At 39.5% G+C, this 18,593-nt stretch overlaps 1 protein-coding gene across 5 annotated transcripts in view; it reads right to left on the bottom strand.

Moving 5' to 3' along the window:
* Positions 1 to 1,132: 1,132 nt before the first annotated feature.
* NRF1 (nuclear respiratory factor 1) overlaps positions 1,133 to 18,593 on the bottom strand; it is a 51,826-nt gene continuing 34,365 nt past the window's right edge. For 2 of the 5 annotated variants that reach the window (XM_083183295.1, XM_083183294.1), the window contains exons 9-11: positions 17,148 to 17,304; positions 14,893 to 15,033; positions 1,133 to 3,140 (exon numbers count right to left, since the gene is read on the bottom strand). In XM_083183295.1, coding sequence (XP_083039421.1) covers positions 2,977 to 3,140; positions 14,893 to 15,033; positions 17,148 to 17,304 — 462 coding nt within the window. In that variant the 3' untranslated portion in view covers positions 1,133 to 2,976. Of the gene's footprint in view, positions 3,141 to 9,330; positions 9,754 to 14,892; positions 15,034 to 17,146; positions 17,305 to 18,593 lie in introns of those variants that run through there. The other 3 variants (XM_083183296.1, XM_083183298.1, XM_083183297.1) reach the window with 3 other exon arrangements.

Genomic DNA, 18,593 nt, shown 5'->3' with positions numbered 1-18,593 from the left:
ATTGCAATTAGTTGTGTTTGAAACCCATTGAAAATCTTTAATACAGTTAAAACATAAAATGTTGTACAAGCTATAAGCCTATATATAAAATGTTTCCCTAAACCACATACATTTATGAAACAAAGAAAAACATTTGCTATACAGGTAACATTTATGTACAAAACACCAGAGGTACTGTACTGAGAGGTACAGAGCGTTCCTGCACCCCTGGCAAGAACACTCCTGCACACTGCTGTATCCGCTGGAGTAGGGTAGATTTCCAAGGACACACACAAAATGGGAGGCAGCAAGGAAGTGGCAGAAACAGCATGAAAAGAAATTATATATATATATATATATATATATATATATATATATAAAAAAAAACAAAAAAAAAAAAACACTGTGTCCCCCCCCCCCCCCCATCAAACATACAAAGTTTGCTCAAACAGGATAGAACTTATCTGGGTTGGTATGAGAGCAAAGCATGGATGGGATTTTTCTCCAAAAGTATCCTTTAAAAAGTTACCACAATTATTCTGTAGTATTTTTTTTTTAGGACCATAATATACAATATTAAGTGTCTGCATGTATGTATATTTTAACACACACGGAAATATTGTGAGCTTTAAATCACAAAAGTCTAGCCTGGACATTGGCTCCCACTGACTCTGACCTCACATTGCATCACACTTTATCTAGCAAGTTTCTGCTGATGGATGGGAGATGTTGGTGTATTAAAACAACTTGCATTTATTACCATTATACAATAAATCACTATTATCAACAGTCTAAATTCATGATTCAAAATTTTAAAAGACAGAATAAAGATAAAAACAGACACTGAAGTAAAATCATGACAAAAAAAACATAGGTTGTGTTGAAAGGGTAACAGAGAACTTATAGAGCATATTTCTTGAGCTGGTGTTTACTAGCAATATGCTCTGATCATACATAAATCTAAGCAGGTCGCCACAGCCATGGGTGTGGATGGAAGTCTGCAGTGTCTAGGCCGAAAGTCAATAGTTCAACACACAAAAGGTCAACATTGTCAAAATAAATTCACATGAAAAACGTTGACACGAAAAAAGGTAGACCTGAGGATTTTCAAAAAAAATTTTTTTTTTTTTTTAATTTTTTTTGTGTGTCAATATCGACATAGACCCCAATTACTGTAGCGCATAAACTTATCTGCCTTTTCATGTCAAACTTTTACGTGTGTCAACCTTGACAATGTAAACCTATCAACTGGATACCCATGGCCGGGAGAGAAAGCTACTGTAAGTTCGGCAAACAGTTCCTTAGAATCTGGAAATCCTCGAATATATATACACAACAGAAAAAAGGTCCTAATCCGTTATAAATGAAGCATCTCTTTGGCAGTGCAGGAGACAAGAAACCTAATTATTCACCAATAACGTATATGTACAAATAATAAACAATGCATCTCATTTCATTCAGGGTGCCAGGACAGTGTATGAAAATTACTAGCAGTATATTTTATAGCTCTCCTTAAATAGTACAGATCATTTTTTAAGTGTATACTGTTCCAGGGTTGCCGGCTTTTTAAATTGGAGGGCCTTGTGTGTGCGCGGCGTTGTTAAGACCCGGGGCTAAAGTGACGCGATTCTGCCACTTTTGCCCCGGCCCCTCATTGGCGATCGGCCAATCCGGTTTTTACACGCCGTGGTCAGGGGTGAGATAGCCTGGAACAGGGGGTGGAGATGGGTTGCCCACCTTTTCGGGAGGCCGGCCCAATTTTTTTGGACCCTCCCGGCCATTCCAGGAGGGTAGGCATCCGTGTACTATTCTGATAAAGGGAAATATGACTGCAATATTTATTACTTAAGCCATCCTTTTCAATGAGGGAAATAATTTCCAACCTCTCATAATAGTACAGATTTAAATAACCAAAAGTTTATACATTGTTGATATGGAAAATGGATGGTTAATGTAATTTCAATAAAAAAAACAAAAACCAACAAATAGCCATTGATCGAATACCAGCAGCAGCAATAGTAAAATAAAAATGATCACGGAGGCCCTCACACAAATGTACTCCATGTTACTTCATAGACTCAGGTTAATATTCTATCCACCGGTACAATGGCCAGGGAACATTTGCCTGTATGTTCAAGTCTATATCCAAGGATTATGTAACAGACATGTCTTTTAAGTAGCGCTCTCAGTAGATAAAAGTATTAAACAACTGCAAGGCATCACTCTGACCATATTCTCTCTGAGCAATGTTCATACGGTCCACCATTTACTACTACTACTACAGTGTGTGATTGAGATGCTCTGTGAAGGTCCTGTAATTAAAATTACATTTAGAATGAGCAAATACCCTAGCATTATACTTAAACTTTTTACCCAGAATTGGGAAAAGTACACAAAAATGCCAGTAGGTGAAAGGGCATGGTGTGATTTACATTCAGCAATTGGAGACCAAGAGATTGTTTATACAATCCAATATTCTAAATATGTCCGCCATTGCTTGCATTGTGTAAACCTGCTGCATAACCAGCTGTGCCTTAGTTGTTGGAGGGAACAGTCTCATAGATTTTAAGCCTTATAGAAACATTTAGTCCAACAACTGGGCAAATAAACCAGTAAACGCTTTGCTTACAAAGTTGTTTGTCATGTTGCCAGTTAACATTGATGGAGTAAAGCTGTCCAAAGAGGAGCAAATGGTCATCCAGGTCTTTTTCCACATTGCTGTGAATGCCCCAAACAAATGCACTTGACATATTTTATTGAAATAAATTAAATGCTTGAAGAAAAATAACGAGACCAGTACATGAGCAAAACCAAAAGTTTTTTTGAGGGTTAGTTAAGGTGGGGTAGAAAAAGTTGGTCTTGCATACTGGAGACCTCTACAATGTCACAGGGATCCAAGTAATGACCAGGTTTGCAGATGCCCATAAACACTCCGGCTGAAAACACGGGAATCACGAGCGAGACAAGAAATTACATCACAACTCCTTGGCGACATAGTCACTGTTCCAATGTAACCACCTCCACTGCCTGCCCATCCACTGTGACCGTAGAATCAGAAATTCTTGCAGTGACCGGTGCCATGGCAACTTGTACAGGTCCGTTGCCCTGTGTCAGACTGGTGACCACCGTCTGGTACATACTGACAGGGATCTGAACTATACCTGAATAACAAAACAAAATCAAAGTTAATAATAGTTCCACAAAATAAATAAAAAAACAATTTACTAAAGGAATCCACAATCTAGACAGCGGACATTCTTAATGCAACGAACAAATAAACATGACAATTCTGCCTATCACTTACTGGGAGCATCAGGAATGTTCATTCCAGAGGTGCCCGAGAGGTCTCCTATTTCTGGCAATTAGAATGAATCGTCTTATATATGGTTTAGTATTCATTCTAGCACTCACCATCTTTGAAAACCATGCAGTTACTATTCCTTGCCTGGGGTGTCGCTGTCTGCTGCAGTGCTTCTAGCACAGTGTGTTTGTATATCAGCACTGATATGTAAATCAGACCTGTGCTAGAAACACCACAGCAGACAGCGACACCCCAGTCATGGAAGAGGAACTGCATGGGTTTTCAAAGTTGGCGGGTGCTAGAATGTACACTATTGTTGCACAGAATAGAGGAGCCCATAGATTTTAGTAAAAGGTTCTCATTGAAATATACAACTCCTAAATTTGCCAGGTCACAAACCCAGGCCCGAAAATAGGACAGCATCGGCTGATCGTTCCACACCGTTCAACCTAGCCAGCAACTTACTAGTGTTAGCGACTGTACATCTATCATTCCCAGGTACAGTCATAACAAATGGTCGCTTTTCCAATTATCCAGCTGATTATATGCGAAGTATGTCTACATGGTATATACAACCGTGACACTGGGGAGTAACTAGTAGTGCTAAAACCAGAAAAGCTTTAGTTCCAGGTAACATTTACCATATGCACAAGAATATCGGTCATCGGGACCCACCATGAATTTATCTGTAGTACATGGGTGATTTTCTAACACATGGAGAAACAAGGAGTTCAGATTCTTACTGATTTATAGTTTTTACTTTGTATGAACGTTAAATAAATAAGTATGACACATATGGTCTACATGGTCAAAAAGACGATATGGCTATTGTCGATGTGAAAAGGTTGACATGTATTTTGGGAAGATTTCCTTCATTTTACTTTACCATCGATGAGGAATCTGACTAAGGCCAGTAAAGTGAACAGGGCGCAGCGAGGCATCTGGTAAACAAATTGGTGAGCCATGTGCTGATACCAAGAAACGTGAGCACCTCATGTCACTGTGGACATTGTGTGTGTCAAACTAGACATGGTCAACCTAATATACCACCCCCAGCTATGCAGGTTACTTATTTTTAATATGCCAAAAGGTGAAGGTTGTGACTGCAGTCAGCAATGGTAATCGATCATTTTAAAAACAATTAAAAAAGGTTTGTGTAACAGAAATGTATTTAAAATCGGTAATACCTTTATTGTTTAAAAACTATTGTGTTTAATTGTAGAACACAGGACCATGTAATATTTGCATAGAATTCAGTGACTCAAAAAGCTCTTAATGTACACTTAAGAAAAAGCGTACCAAATACCATACATAGTTGAAGATGGCAAATAAAAAACCTTAAAATCAGGTAATGTAAATTAATTTGTCAGGGAAACATTTAGGAAACACTGATAATCTTTGAAAAGCAGAGAATTCCGAATATGTCTTATTTATTCCAGCATTGCTCTTCGATGGTAGAGTAATGGCAGCTCACAATGCAATAATGCCAACACTGACTTGTATTAAAGCTCAGTGGACAGACCGTGAAGTGATTAAGCCCTTGACAAGTTTTAATCAGGTTTGTGATTGTCCCGACAATGCATCTGGTCAGACGTGGGGCTTTGATTAGGCTAATCTAGTCTGCACATGTTCATAATCCAAAGTGGGGATTAAGACCCTTTCAGTTTTATTAAAAGACAGTCACGTCTCGCCAACACACACTGATAATTTCCCTCCCAATTTCATCAATATTATAAGGTGCTGCAACAGTCTGCATTACAGATGATACATGCTGAAACAAAAAGACTTAACAAAAGCATGCTCTGGAATGGTTTTAAACTGATTAACATAAAGTAAAGGTGCCGTGATTTACATGTCGGTCACCATTTCGCAACCTGCAGATAAAAAAAATTCTCATCTGAACAGTTTTTTGAGATTCTTAAACATTTTACATCACGTGACTTCGCACTTTATGTACTATAAATCACTTGACATAAGAGTCACGCGATTCACATTCAGGTATCACCTAAGGGGATCATATAATTTAACAGAAAAGTTGCAGTCTCAGTATTGGGCTACATTGGCATACATACACTGAGCAGAGAAATAGATGATGGAAATTAATCTATACAAGACTACATGGCTCCACTGGGGCCTGGCAAGGCAGTCAGACCAACAGTGTTGATCATCCAACTGCACTTACTTGTCTCTTAGTGGTCTGACAGTTTGTGTGTTGTAGTGAGAACTAAAATGGACACCAACCAATAATAATATTATGCTATTAAATGGAGCCAGGCCAAAATGCAGTTTGATTTAGCAGGAAGCTTGTCTACACACAAACTGGAACAAATGAGGCTGGTATATCATTGCTAGTTTCCATGCTGATTCCACTGGGTCCAGCTAGATATAGATTGGATTACAAATGAGTGCATTACTTTCCAAAAACTATTCCAAGAGAGCAACTAATGAAGACCTCTTCACATTTTGAAGGAGCTTGTTACTATTCTCCCTGTGGAAAGGTATTAAAAACTATGGTTGCCATCCATCCACATGGAACTCAAAGTAGAATCTGATGGTGGCCCAAATCCCTTTCACTAACAGTGGAAGATCTGTAGCCCATAAACTAGACAGAGAAAGGAATCATAATCCATCTCCATGTGAAGAAAAATTCCCAGGATATCCAGTTCCATCTAATTTTCCCATCTGCTGCCCCTTCCACATTGGCAAAGTTGCAGCAATGGATTTATCATATCAGCAGCTTTGTCAGAATGGTTCTATCTTTTGCACGAATATTACAAAGCTACCTATATTATACAAACTAATGCATCACTGAGCACTTGGACAGGACTCCTAGGTACACCCATTACACTCATGGGTACAGAATACAATAAAGTAATATTCAATGTACTATACATGTTTCCCAGAAAACACAGACATAACGGATCCAGTTTCGGATTCTCCGGTGCTCTCCAGGCCAGCATTGCTAAATGCCTCGATAATATGGCTCAATGTGAGCCTTTGCATTGTGTAGTGCTTAAGGTGCATAGACACCAAGACATTGGTGACCAATTTCCCTTGAACTTCACCAGTGCCCTGGACGAAAGATGTGGTGCAGACACACTGAACGATTTGACAAAAGATTAACGATGAATGACCTAGCTACAGTCTATAAAATTAAAAAAAAAAAAAAAACATGTATGTAAACTGAGCTGCCTGCAGTCTACTATGAAACTTGATGAACAACCCATGGGACCACGCATTGTCATTTGTAGCATACACACTGAACAACATTTTGACCAAGATCATCATTTTGGTTGAAAAATCGTACAGTGTGTATGCACCTTTACCCTCATTATCAATTTCCAAATAGATTGTAAGCTTATGAGCAAGGCATTCTAACCTCTTTCTCCTGTTATTACAGTCTAGTATTATTAGTGTTTGGTTACCTACTGGACAGATCAACAGCATAGGTTGGTGCTATATAATAGTTAATGAATAATTAAGCCGTAACAGTGGTGATGAAGTGCCGGACTATATCCACAACATGATCCTGGTGCACTAGCAATTAACCAAATAGTTTATATACAATCCTCTCACTACCAGGTACAATCTTACAGGGCACTTAGTGTCTCTTGTGATATACAGCATAAAAAGCACTGATAAGTGTCTGCCTAATAGAGACAGATCTGCAGTGCGGAACAATAGGCTTGATTCATCCTGCTATGTTCCTGCACAGCTGTTTACTGGCTCCGGATTACTGCAGTCACATGAGCTGCTTTACAGCACAGCAAGCTGTCAGGGGCTGGGAAGGTCATGAGGAGAGGGGAATCAGGACAGAGGCTGTGTGCTCCATCCCTCTGCACTGCGGTATGTTGGGAGGATGACAGGAGATCAGGCCTGCTACACACACCCATAGCAGAATTGCAAGATTGCAATCCACAACATAAAAATGCAACCTTAGTGGCAACTTAACCTCCTGCAAACTATATAATTCCAATATCTCTACCTACGCATGATACTTAAATCTATATACAATATTTAGATACACAAATAAATATATGCTATTTCATTCTAATCTGAACTAATTCAGATGAAGTGGCTATATGAAAATAGCAAGTAGTTTCCAACACTAATCCTTTAAATATCTACATAAAAACTACTGACAATTGCAGCACACAACTCTTTATATAAAAGATCTCGGTACTTGTGTAGTTTCACGGCGTGGCAAACTATCTAAAATAAAGTTACTTAACTCCATGCCAACGTGGATAGTTCATACCTCCACTATCCACGTTGGCATGGAGTTGATTTTAGATAGCGTGACGAGCATAGTGAGCCACCGAGCCCGCAGCGTGGGAGAGCGAATCGAGACCCGCAAGGGGACGCAGACACACGGCGCCCTGAAACTACACAAGTACCAAGATCTCACAATATACACAACCAGAATGTCTCAAACATCTTTTTTTTTTTTTTTACTAAATATGTACAGTACGACCATGTCTCATGTGATGGCAAACATTAATGAAGTACCTCCTAAAGTGCGCTTTTGTTTTTCATGAACTTGACACAGTAAAATAATTGGATATTCATCTTGGGATTTGTGGGGACTGCAGTGCCATATTACACATCTGGTGGCCTTGATCGAGGACCTTCTACTGGAAGTATACTGCAGCAGATTTACCAAGCCTGGTGAATTGATAAAGTTGCCGCAGCCAGTCAGCCCCTAACAGTCAAGTTACAAATTGGGTTTGAAAAATAACATGTAGGAGCTGACTGGCTGCTACGTTATGACTGACCACTTTATCACTTCTTCTCGCCTAGGGCGTTAGTGCAATATGGGTACTTTTAATGCGATTCCAACTAATTGTTGCGACGGATCGCAAGAAAAGTGCCATATTGCATGCGATAGCAATCCAAGGCGCATTCCCGTGCATGCGATTGCGACCCGAGAGCTGCCGGGTGAGTTGGTGGGCTATAGCATGGGATGTACTGCTTGCGATACTTCGCACTAGTGTATGGGGGACTTTAACACATTGGCATCATGGTCTCCTGTACAGGATATTAGAAGCACTGATCCCTAAAGAGCCTTGGATATTCCTCCTAGGCCACACTCAGACCTTACTAGTTGAAGTAGTCACACATTTTGGCTGCTGCAATGTCCATAATAGCAGTTCACCAGAAAGAGTGAAAATACAGCCCTCTTTTTATTAAAAAATAGTATTTGGTATGTGACATGTAGGGACAAAGTCAACTTCTCTCTGAATTTAGGTTATCCTTCGCACTCCGTAAATGGTGACCCCCTTCAACACCAAGGACTTTGCAGTACACAGGAAGTGTTCTCCTGGCATATGGAAAACTGTAAAGCTTGTGAAACAGCTATGGTCAGAGTCTGCTTTTCATGTATGAGCCTGGTCCTCTTCGTTTCAATGAAGATAAATGGTAATGTTATATAGTACAGGCCTGGCCAACCCGTGGCTCTCCATCTGTTGTGAAACGACAAAGTTCGAGCACGCATTGCTACAGTTTTAACGTTAGGGAATACTAAAACTTTGTCAGGGGCATGCTGGGATGTGTAGCTTCACAACAGCTAGAGAGCCACAGGTTGGCCAGGCCTGCTACAGTATATAATAACTTCTAGAAACTGTGGGATTTCAAATTTGTTACAACAATTAGGGAGAAGTCCCTATCTTTTACTGCATGACCAAATCATGATCCATCAAAATGGTTTGCAGAGTGTGGTGTAGAAAGCTCATTTGGTCTGTAAAAGGCCCTACACTCAAATACTTCTTTGTGAAGAATTGGAGTATAGACTGCGATCCAGGCCTTATCGCCAATCATCAGTGTTTAAATTCGTCAATTTGCATCCAATTAGATAGATTTTAAAATCAAGTGAAAAGCTTTCCCAGAGAAGGGGAATGTTTAAAAAAAAAAAAAAAATTATATATATGTGAGTTTTGTGTACTTTTTGCAATGTAGTATGCACACTGCTTGTTTAATATAATGTAGTATAGGAACACAGAGTAGCGGAGTATATATAATGAATGGAACAATGGAAACACGTCACTCCTAACTGATGCATTGACAAATCGTTTATTTAGTAACAAAAATATTTATTTAAGAATATTTTAATGAAGATTGCCTTACAGTTCTACAAATACAGTAAGAATATACACTGAGGTGCCAAAAGTCTTGGGATAGGTTTGCTAGTATAGTTGTAGGACCCCTTTTAGCCCAGTGAATAAAGCAACTTAACCTGGCATCAATTCCACAAAAGAACAGAAGACCTCTGCGGACATGTTCACCCATGCAGACTAGAAAGCATATCACAGCCATCTGAGATTTGTAGGTGCACGATCTTGGGTACGAATGGGCCTCTCCATCACATCCAATAAATGCACGATTGGGTTCATGTCAGACAAAAATGGTGGTCACACCATTCCCCACAACTCTCCAGAATGATCCTCGATCCAATTCTGGACAACTTGGTTCCATTGCTGTAGGGGTACATGAAGCTCATGAGGGTCTGTAAACTGTCACTTAGCACTGCAATGTAGTGATTACCAGTCAAAGTTGTGTTCAGGCAAACAAGTGGATTCAACCCATGCCATGCCTGCATAGTGCCATGTTGACAATTTGGGTCAATGGCCTCATAGGGTCTGTACCACACCCGAACCCTACCCTGAATATATATAATGTCCCAATTAATGGAAGAAAGTCAGACATCCCCTACAGTAGGTTTCTTTTTATTCTAGATGTGTGTTTGCCACTGAAGTCTTGGATGATTTATTACAGGGGTCCAAATAAAAAAAAACAACAACACACTTTTATTATCATAGCAACTAGATCACAGAGTGCTCCTATTTTATACTAATATATTACACACACACACACACACACACACACACACACACACACACACAAATTACACTAAACATTGGCACTCACCTTTCCTAGTTTTGGGTTGCCCTACGGCTTGTGACCACATTGTTTAAACAGAAATTGTAGGGGCTCTGCACACACTAAATTAACGGATATGAACTAAATCTCCACTATTTATTAATATCAGTTAATTTAGTGAGTGCAGAGCCCCTACAATTTCTATCTATATATATTTTTTTTCAGCGTGTTAGATTTTATTAATCAGTTTTACTACCTGAAATACCATTTTTTTTATATGATGTCATAGGTATTTATTGCATAATAGAAGGTAATCTATAAATATTTTTTATACATACAGTAGGTGTCTTGATTGACTACCTTACCAATGGGAGATTTGATTGCTGAATACAGGATAAAAATAATAAAATTAACTACAGTTAATTGTATAATTGTTTGTTTTTGGCCTGTTTAGTTTGAATTAAAACCCAAATTCATGAACTAGAATTTTTTTTAAATTAATTTTGCAATCCTAATACATAAGACTCTAAACATCCCTTTCATGCTATATAAATGCTCTCACATATTAACCGTAGTGTGTGTGCTATGCCCATTGTACACATTTTCAGAAAATGACGAACAAAATGGTCTTATTTATCAAACAGCTTATTTAGTGTCTTCATGCAACTTAAAGTAATCACCTTTGCCTTGGGTGGGAGGATTTAAGGCTAATTCCTTTAAAATCTTTTTAATATGTCTCTAGTTCACCTCTTAGTATAATATTCAGTATATAGAAAGAGAACAGCACCATATCTTTAAGAGGGATAATAGCAATACCTTCAGCTACTGAGATTAAATCCCTGGTGACTGCAGAGGGCGTTAAGCTGTGGCTTGAGAAATGCACACACTCACACAGCCCGCACACTGATTGTTCAAATGGCTCAGTCTATAATATACTGATATATAGAGACGACAGTAAATTGCATTTCAACAGGAATATTTCTGAAATAAAAAAGTTCCTTAAAAAACAAGTTTAATTGATAGAACTGAACCTCGTGGAAACACTTTCAACAAAGAAACTAGTGTTTTGCTGACAAAGAAGATATTAAAATTTAAGGGAGGTGTGTATACATAGAAATAGAGGGAATAGGAAGGGAATCCCAGGGACAGACTAGGTAAGAGGAGTGACATTTGGGGCCTATTCATAATCATGTAATGGCCACGTACACATGCAGAAATGCTACATTCCACGCTTTATGTAATGGGTTATACATTTTTGGAAACCGACAGGGCTGCCTAATATTCAGCATTGGAGTTTGCCTACGGAAACAAACTCTGTCTTCATTTAGCATTTGTTCCTGAAGCCCCACTACTTCCTACGGGAGAGAAGTTCAGGTTTACAGAGATCCCTACGCCACCTCCTCACTGAGAGCACAGTGGCTGTTTTTATGTGTAACCTCAGTTCACACAAGCGCAAAAGCTGCCAATTGGGAGTGGTAAGTATCACTGCTACTTTGGCAGCAGTGTTACTAATCGTGGGGGCAGATGCATTCCTGGTACTCCATTGTCTCACTCCTACAACGTTTTGTAGAGTATCTATCTTCACATGCACCTTATGCACTTTTATCTGCACATAGGACCTGGGCCCTAATTTCTCTAACTGTTCCTTATACAGACGGCTGAGACTTAATTTCATGTCAGGCCTGGGGTTATTGTATCCGGAACATAATACTCTCATTTCCCTCTCTTATCCATTTCTGGAATAATTTCATGTTACCTATAGGCCAACCGTTTACATGTTACTGGCCATGGCTTAGTAGGAACATACGCTCTGTTATAGATAGCTTAAATAATAATTGCCACCAAGTCCTCTTTCTCCTTGTCTGCCTTTAGAATCTTTATTCTACCATAACCCTATAGCAAGGGGCATAATTCCTACAGTTTATTCTGAGTTCCTCTTATATATACATTTATACTTCAGTGGGAAAAACATCCACCACATGACAAACCAGCTTAATCTGACATTTATTTGTTCATCTTAAATGCATCCATCTCAACCTTAGTTAGGGAAACTGCTTATAAGTTTTTTTTTTTTTACTGATGGAATTTGGTCCCTTCCAGATGACACAACATGTTTCATTCTGCCTCCTTCTTGGGCTCCTTTATCCATATATGGTGGGATACGACTGCAAATTTAATTAGCACAGTAGTTTACGGTCTCCAAAGTTTAACCCCCTTGGATCTTGGGTTTTCCAATATCATTTAGGACACCACAAATAAAATTGAATTAGTTCAAATACTAAATCCAGATGCCCAGTTGCGCTAAACTGGAAGCACCTGGAGACCCTCCTCTTCACTTGGTTATTACCAAGATTTGGTATTTGGCAAGTATGCAGGTCACCGCCAATCTTAACAGATCATTTGGATTCCTACAGATATGAGACATGTGGCTTCGTCCACAAAATATTTTATAGTTACCATTCGCCGTGTGGGCTTTCAGCCCTTCTGTTCTGATCTCAATTACGTAATTACTCATGTTTTTACTTTCTATAAAAAAAAACTGACACCCTCTGCTATACAGGCCATGCTTCAACATTGGGTATACTCTGGCTCGGTGTCTTATCATAGACTCAAATATATTTTCCTCTTAATTGGTGCAAAGAGGATCCTGAGAAATGTTTTACCCAGATGTCTGTATAGGCATTAATTCCCTTTTTCTAAAAACATTACCCCCACAGGAGACATACTGAACTCCTGTTCATAAGTGGATGTTCAGCAATCCCCCATCCCAGAAGGTCTATGCAAAAGCCAAAACCTTGTAGCAAAGCTGGAACACGGAAAACATTTTGACTAGAGGATAAAAAAAATACTATGATAGGGCCATATTCCAGGTACAGAATTTAACTGCAGGTTTACATGTATGAAGTAGTTTGAGACCAACTAAAGTAAATGCCCATACACACGGGCGATTTTCTGCTGAAAGCCACTCAGTTTACTAGTTTGAACGGCTTTCAGCTTAAAGCTGCCCAGTGTGTACGGGGAATTGAGGGGTGAGCTCTGTGCAAAGTGTGTATGGACCTTAATACACCCAAAACAGGAGAAGATGGGTTCACACCACATACTGACTTGGACATGGTGCAAGTGCAGTATGCATACTGCTTTTTCCATGGTTTAAGACATCTGACAGGGGAAGATTGGTAACCACATTAGTGGGCTCCCCTCTGAGTTATAGGGCTAATCTCCAATAAGAGGGCCACTTGTACCCCATGGAGCCAGAAGGTAAAGGACTTTTACATCCTATAACTTTAGCAATAATAAGGTCTAGATCAGAGACTGCTGGAATTATTAGTCAGTTACTGTGTTCCAAGCTGCAATTCCAAGACCATCGGTAGATCTTTGACTTTGATGCAGACCATCTTCAACCAATGAATAATAGGTTAGCATATGTTGGAAGCATGGTATTATGGGCCAACACATCTAATACTAGAGCGTTTAGCAGGACTTGAACACATTGTGCATTGTGAACTACAGATCAGAGCTCCAGTCATTTGAACTACAGTATTTGTCAGCAGGTTTTGCATTTGCTTCTGGCATGCTTAAGCTTGTAGAACAATCTCTGCTTTACGTCTAGAGTCAGGTGTAGGAGGTTGCTATACAAGGCATAGTGTGAATACATCCTGTGCTGGTTATACTGCCTGTCCATATGACTGAACCTGCTATAGCTTATATGATAATTCATATTATTGACCCGGACCATTTAGAATGTTCCTATCCTACCCATGTCCTGTTACTGAACTTGTCTTTATTAGCAGCCTGTGGGCTGCGTTCTCCAGAAACTTTGACTAGGCCTTGTCCTCCTTCATTCAAATATCTGTGTTCTGCTCACTCCTTCCTTGTCCTATCTGGTGCTTACAGATGAGAGCACTACAAGCATAGAATAGCAAAGCACTGAAGACAATCTCTTGTTTTGATCCCTGGTGAAAACTTGGGCTGCGTACAGCATATAAAAACACAGAAATGGTACATTTTGGCTAAACCCTCCACAAAATATCTAAAAACAAAACAAAATACACATTTCCAGTTATGCCTCTGTGAGAAAACCTGCCGTTTCTAACTATAATGTCAGCGCATATAACCAAATCATAATGAGTTTAACACAAACCTTGACTTAAGATAATGATTTAACACATGCATGTGTCTCAGCCCAGAACAGAGGAGACTAGTCTCATCTTCACACAACTATGGTAGTCTAGCAGAACCAGAAGTTTGTCAATATTGGAAGTCATGTGCATATATATCTACTACTAACTGCTTATGGAAAATACATGTTATATCATGGAGACTACTGGTGTACATAAATACTGAACAGTACAAAGGTCTCCATCTACTACTGGGAGTAAGCTTATCAATCAGTTTTAATATTATCTGTCATTGTTATGTGTATACGTGTTCTTTAAATGTTTTTTTTATACATAAATAATTTATTCAAAAGTGTTTTAGTGTTATTCATTGTAGTGTAAGCGCTGTTCCATTTGTGTGCTTTTTCTTGTTCTATCCTGATAGGGATGGACTACCCCTATATTTGAGCAGCTGCTTTTGAGAACAAGCTCTTATCTTAGGCGCCCATGTCATCTTCTTTTAGATCAAGACCTCTTGTTTTTTCCCTCCATCTACTACTAACTTCTTATGGAAAAGATATGTTATATCGCGGAGACTACTGGTGTATCCATATACTGAACAGTACATAGGTCTCCTACCATTAGCATCCTGAACTCCAGTCAAAGCTCCAACAGCTGCCGCAGTCTCTCCTGACAAGACAATCTGTCCTCCTCCTTGTAGCGTGGCTTCTGCCAAGGTAGCTACCGCATGAGCCGCTGCTTCACTGTAGTTAGACAAGCAACATGGAGGAAAAAAACAAACAAATATATAATAAACAGGCAAGATACAGGTTCTAGACAAACCGGTCTATGCTGTATGAGTCTTTACCTTTTACTAAACGTGTATCAGAATCATAGTGTGCATGTTCTTGTTTAATTTGGTCACCATGGAGATATATTGTACTAATTTGGCTAAGGCAGACCATGGGGTCGATCCTATTACACCGGATTGGGTGCAGATGATTCGCGAGTTGCGCATCATCACAACACCGGGCACACTTTACGGCGGGCTGAATTCGCTGAAAAGTGCTCGCACCTCCATTGGGGTGCAAGCAATTTTCAGTGAATAGGTGAAGACAGTCAATAGGTGAACACTGACAAAAGGTCAACATATGATTTCCAGTGGTTGTGTGATCTGCTGCTACAGGGGATAGATACTGTGCTGCCTCCTTTTAGTCTGTTAACTCTTATGAGCAGGGCCCTCCTTCCTCACGTACTCACCCTACCTCTTTACCTCACCTGTGCTCCTGTCCGGTTCTTCCCTTCCTCTACTTCATCTTCAGTCTCCTCGTCAATCTCAACACCTACTTCTGAACTGATGCTGATTTTAGCTCTACCAGCTATACCCCTATTTATGCTGTATTTTATCAACACACCCTGTACGTTACCTTGTAATTTGTTTTTTTGTTTGCTATGTGCGGCGCCTTATAAATAAACGTACTACTACTACGGCAATATGAGTGCATCATGCACAAATATACGCCACTCTTGCTTCCACAAGATCATGTTTAAGTTGACAATTAAGGATTCTTTTATTTAGACAGGAATTTGCGCTTTTGTATTTTATTGTTTAGACAGCATTTATATCTATTTTATCCATAAGTTTGGATATAAATGAACAGAATGAAAAAGTCAATGTAAAACTATAAAAAGATTATATTATGAAAATCAAATTAAACAGATCATGTTATATTCTGCGTCATACATACACGCAAAGGAGATGCCATAGAACATTTCTAGAACTAAACCAAGAACTAAAAACGTGTGGACAAAAAGAAAACTCATATGTGCAGAATAAGGTAGTCATGTAGCCATGAGCTTCCTGGTCACTTCAGTTATAGCACCCCCTGGTGATAAAAACTGGAAAGTACACATTTATTTAAAATACAAATGTATCAGGGTTCGCAAATACTCGCTATAGCGAGTATTTTACCCACTTTAGAGCACCAGGGACTCATTTTTTATGAATGGCTGGGTCCCCTGGGACCCAGCCATTTCGGCGTGCACGCTGTGTTAATATGTGTGCCAAGGTCGGAGGGATCGGTTTCCCCCTCAGAGCTGCCTGTAGGAGCGGAGCCTATAGACTCTGCTGGGATTTCACTCCCACTATCCCTCCTGTTCCTGTTGCCATTACTTTTACAATCCTAATTGGTGCAGCACAGGTGTCCCTATTCCGACATTATGCCTTTTTCTAGCATATGTGTATCTTGCTTTGTGTGAGTGGTGATAAGTAGTGGGCAAATTGCCAATTGATTACCCCCCCCACCCCTAACCCACAAAAGCCACAGTTTTGGGGTGCCCAAATCTATGTTTGCTTACCAAAAAAAAAAAACAGGCTCAGGCTGGCCATTGGAATATGCCATATGGAAGAGAGGAGGAGGCTTCTGCATGTGCCATGCTGGGGAAGGGGAGAGGAGGCTTTATTCCGTTGGGACCCCGAAAAGGTCAAGTAGGACCCCGATTTTTGTAAGTGAGGGGTCCCAGGGACCCATAATTTTTGGGTGTTTTCGCGATCTCTGTGTATACGTAAAATTATCTTATTTAGGTTTATATTTTTCTGCATGGAATTTGGTTTATAGTATTTCAGTCTCTAGGAAAAATATGAAAGTACACAAAATAAAATCTAATTTTAAAGAGATGAAAATGAAATGGTGGACAGATTATCTCATAGTAAACTTCCAAAGCATACAATATTAATACAGAAAGAATACACTACGCAGGTGGAATTTTAGTCATTGAAAGTAATATTATTAAAACAATGCCCTAAACATTATAAGTAAAAAAAGAACCTAAACCCTTTGCAATAACACAGAAAGTACAGACAGTACAAAAGGCATTAGGTATAAGTAACTACCTGTTTAGTGCCATGGTCACCGTAGTTCCAGGTGCAATTTCATGTGATGCAGCAACAGCGGCTTCTGCTAGGGAAGCAACCGCTTGGGTAGCTTCAGATGCTTGTGTTGTCTGGATGGTCATCTCTCCACCCTGGAGTGTTGCCCAATTCTGTTCTACCTAAAGGAAGAAGGCCTCATATTAGCTTACCTACAGGTGCTGAGACTTCATTATATACAAGGCAGTAAAGCATTTCTAACATGTCACATGAGGAAATATTACACACAATGATTATTAGTGGGAAACCCCATGAGAAGAACACACACACAAAAATCCCTCATATACAATCTTCCAAAAAGGTTTCTTTTGTAGGTGCCCAACCGCAAAGGTGGGAGTAGTCACATTTAGCGCTTTTGAATAGGAAACAGAATACATTTTTTCCTTAACAATAAGATTTTGAAAATTCTGTTACAGGAACTATGCATAAACTAGTCAGGTACCAGAACAAAATAACTTGTCATCTATCCTATGAGCAAAACGATTGATCATAAGAGCGAGTTCATAAATGTCTCGCTGGTAATCATAAGGAAGGGCTGGGTATCCCCTTTACAAGACACTGCTGGGGGTTAAGAAATAATCACAATTTAAGACTGTGTCAAAAATAGTGTGGCACCACATTACAGATATCGATAGTGTAGAAGCACATTTTTTGGCCACATGGAATCTATTTATTGAAGTGTTAGTACTGTATCAGAGGGTTTTCATTTTTTTATATTCATTATAAATTTAAATAGTGTCCTCAGGATGTGCCAAGGTCAAAATGGCTTACAGAGCCCATTCATGCCTGTGAAATGCGGTGATAGACTTCATAACATTTGGCACATATAATTCATTAATAGCCTCTTTAGTAAACAAAATATGTAAATACAATTAAAGCACTTACCTCAACATACAGTTAGCAAAATATTTTATTTGCAAACTGTAGTCTAGCTATTAAAATGGCAAAGGGCCTGATTCACAGGCCTTTGGTACATTGCGCATGAGCCGGACCCTTACTGAGCACGTGCAGTCTGTGTAGTACTGCTGGAGAAGTCAGAATGTACAGTCTACAGTCATTTGAGGTCGAGGAGGATTTCGTGGCCTTAGCCACAGAGCTGCAGAAGCCGGTCTGTGTAGCCTCATGGGTTACTCAGCCAGTTGATGGTGTTGTTGGCGCAGAAAAGGATCACACATGCATGCAGGAGGCATCTATTTATACCAGATCACTCCTACTGCATTACCATATGTTAGCAATGCTTCCAAGTAAGCCGCAGCAATGCAGTTTCTAACCACATCTGAAAAACCTCAATGGTTTTTAAGTACAGATACTAAATACACCTATTCACAACGCACACCAAACACCACATCTGGCACTCTACAGAGAACACAATTTAGCTGAACAATGTGACATTTCTTGAAATGTGTGTCTT

Source organism: Crinia signifera, chromosome 4 (assembly GCF_055691185.1).
Source record: "Crinia signifera chromosome 4, ASM5569118v1, whole genome shotgun sequence".
Taxonomy (NCBI): Eukaryota; Metazoa; Chordata; class Amphibia; order Anura; family Myobatrachidae; genus Crinia; species Crinia signifera.
Note: the sequence above shows the minus strand (reverse complement) of the source record. Positions and strands in the feature narration are given on the sequence as shown.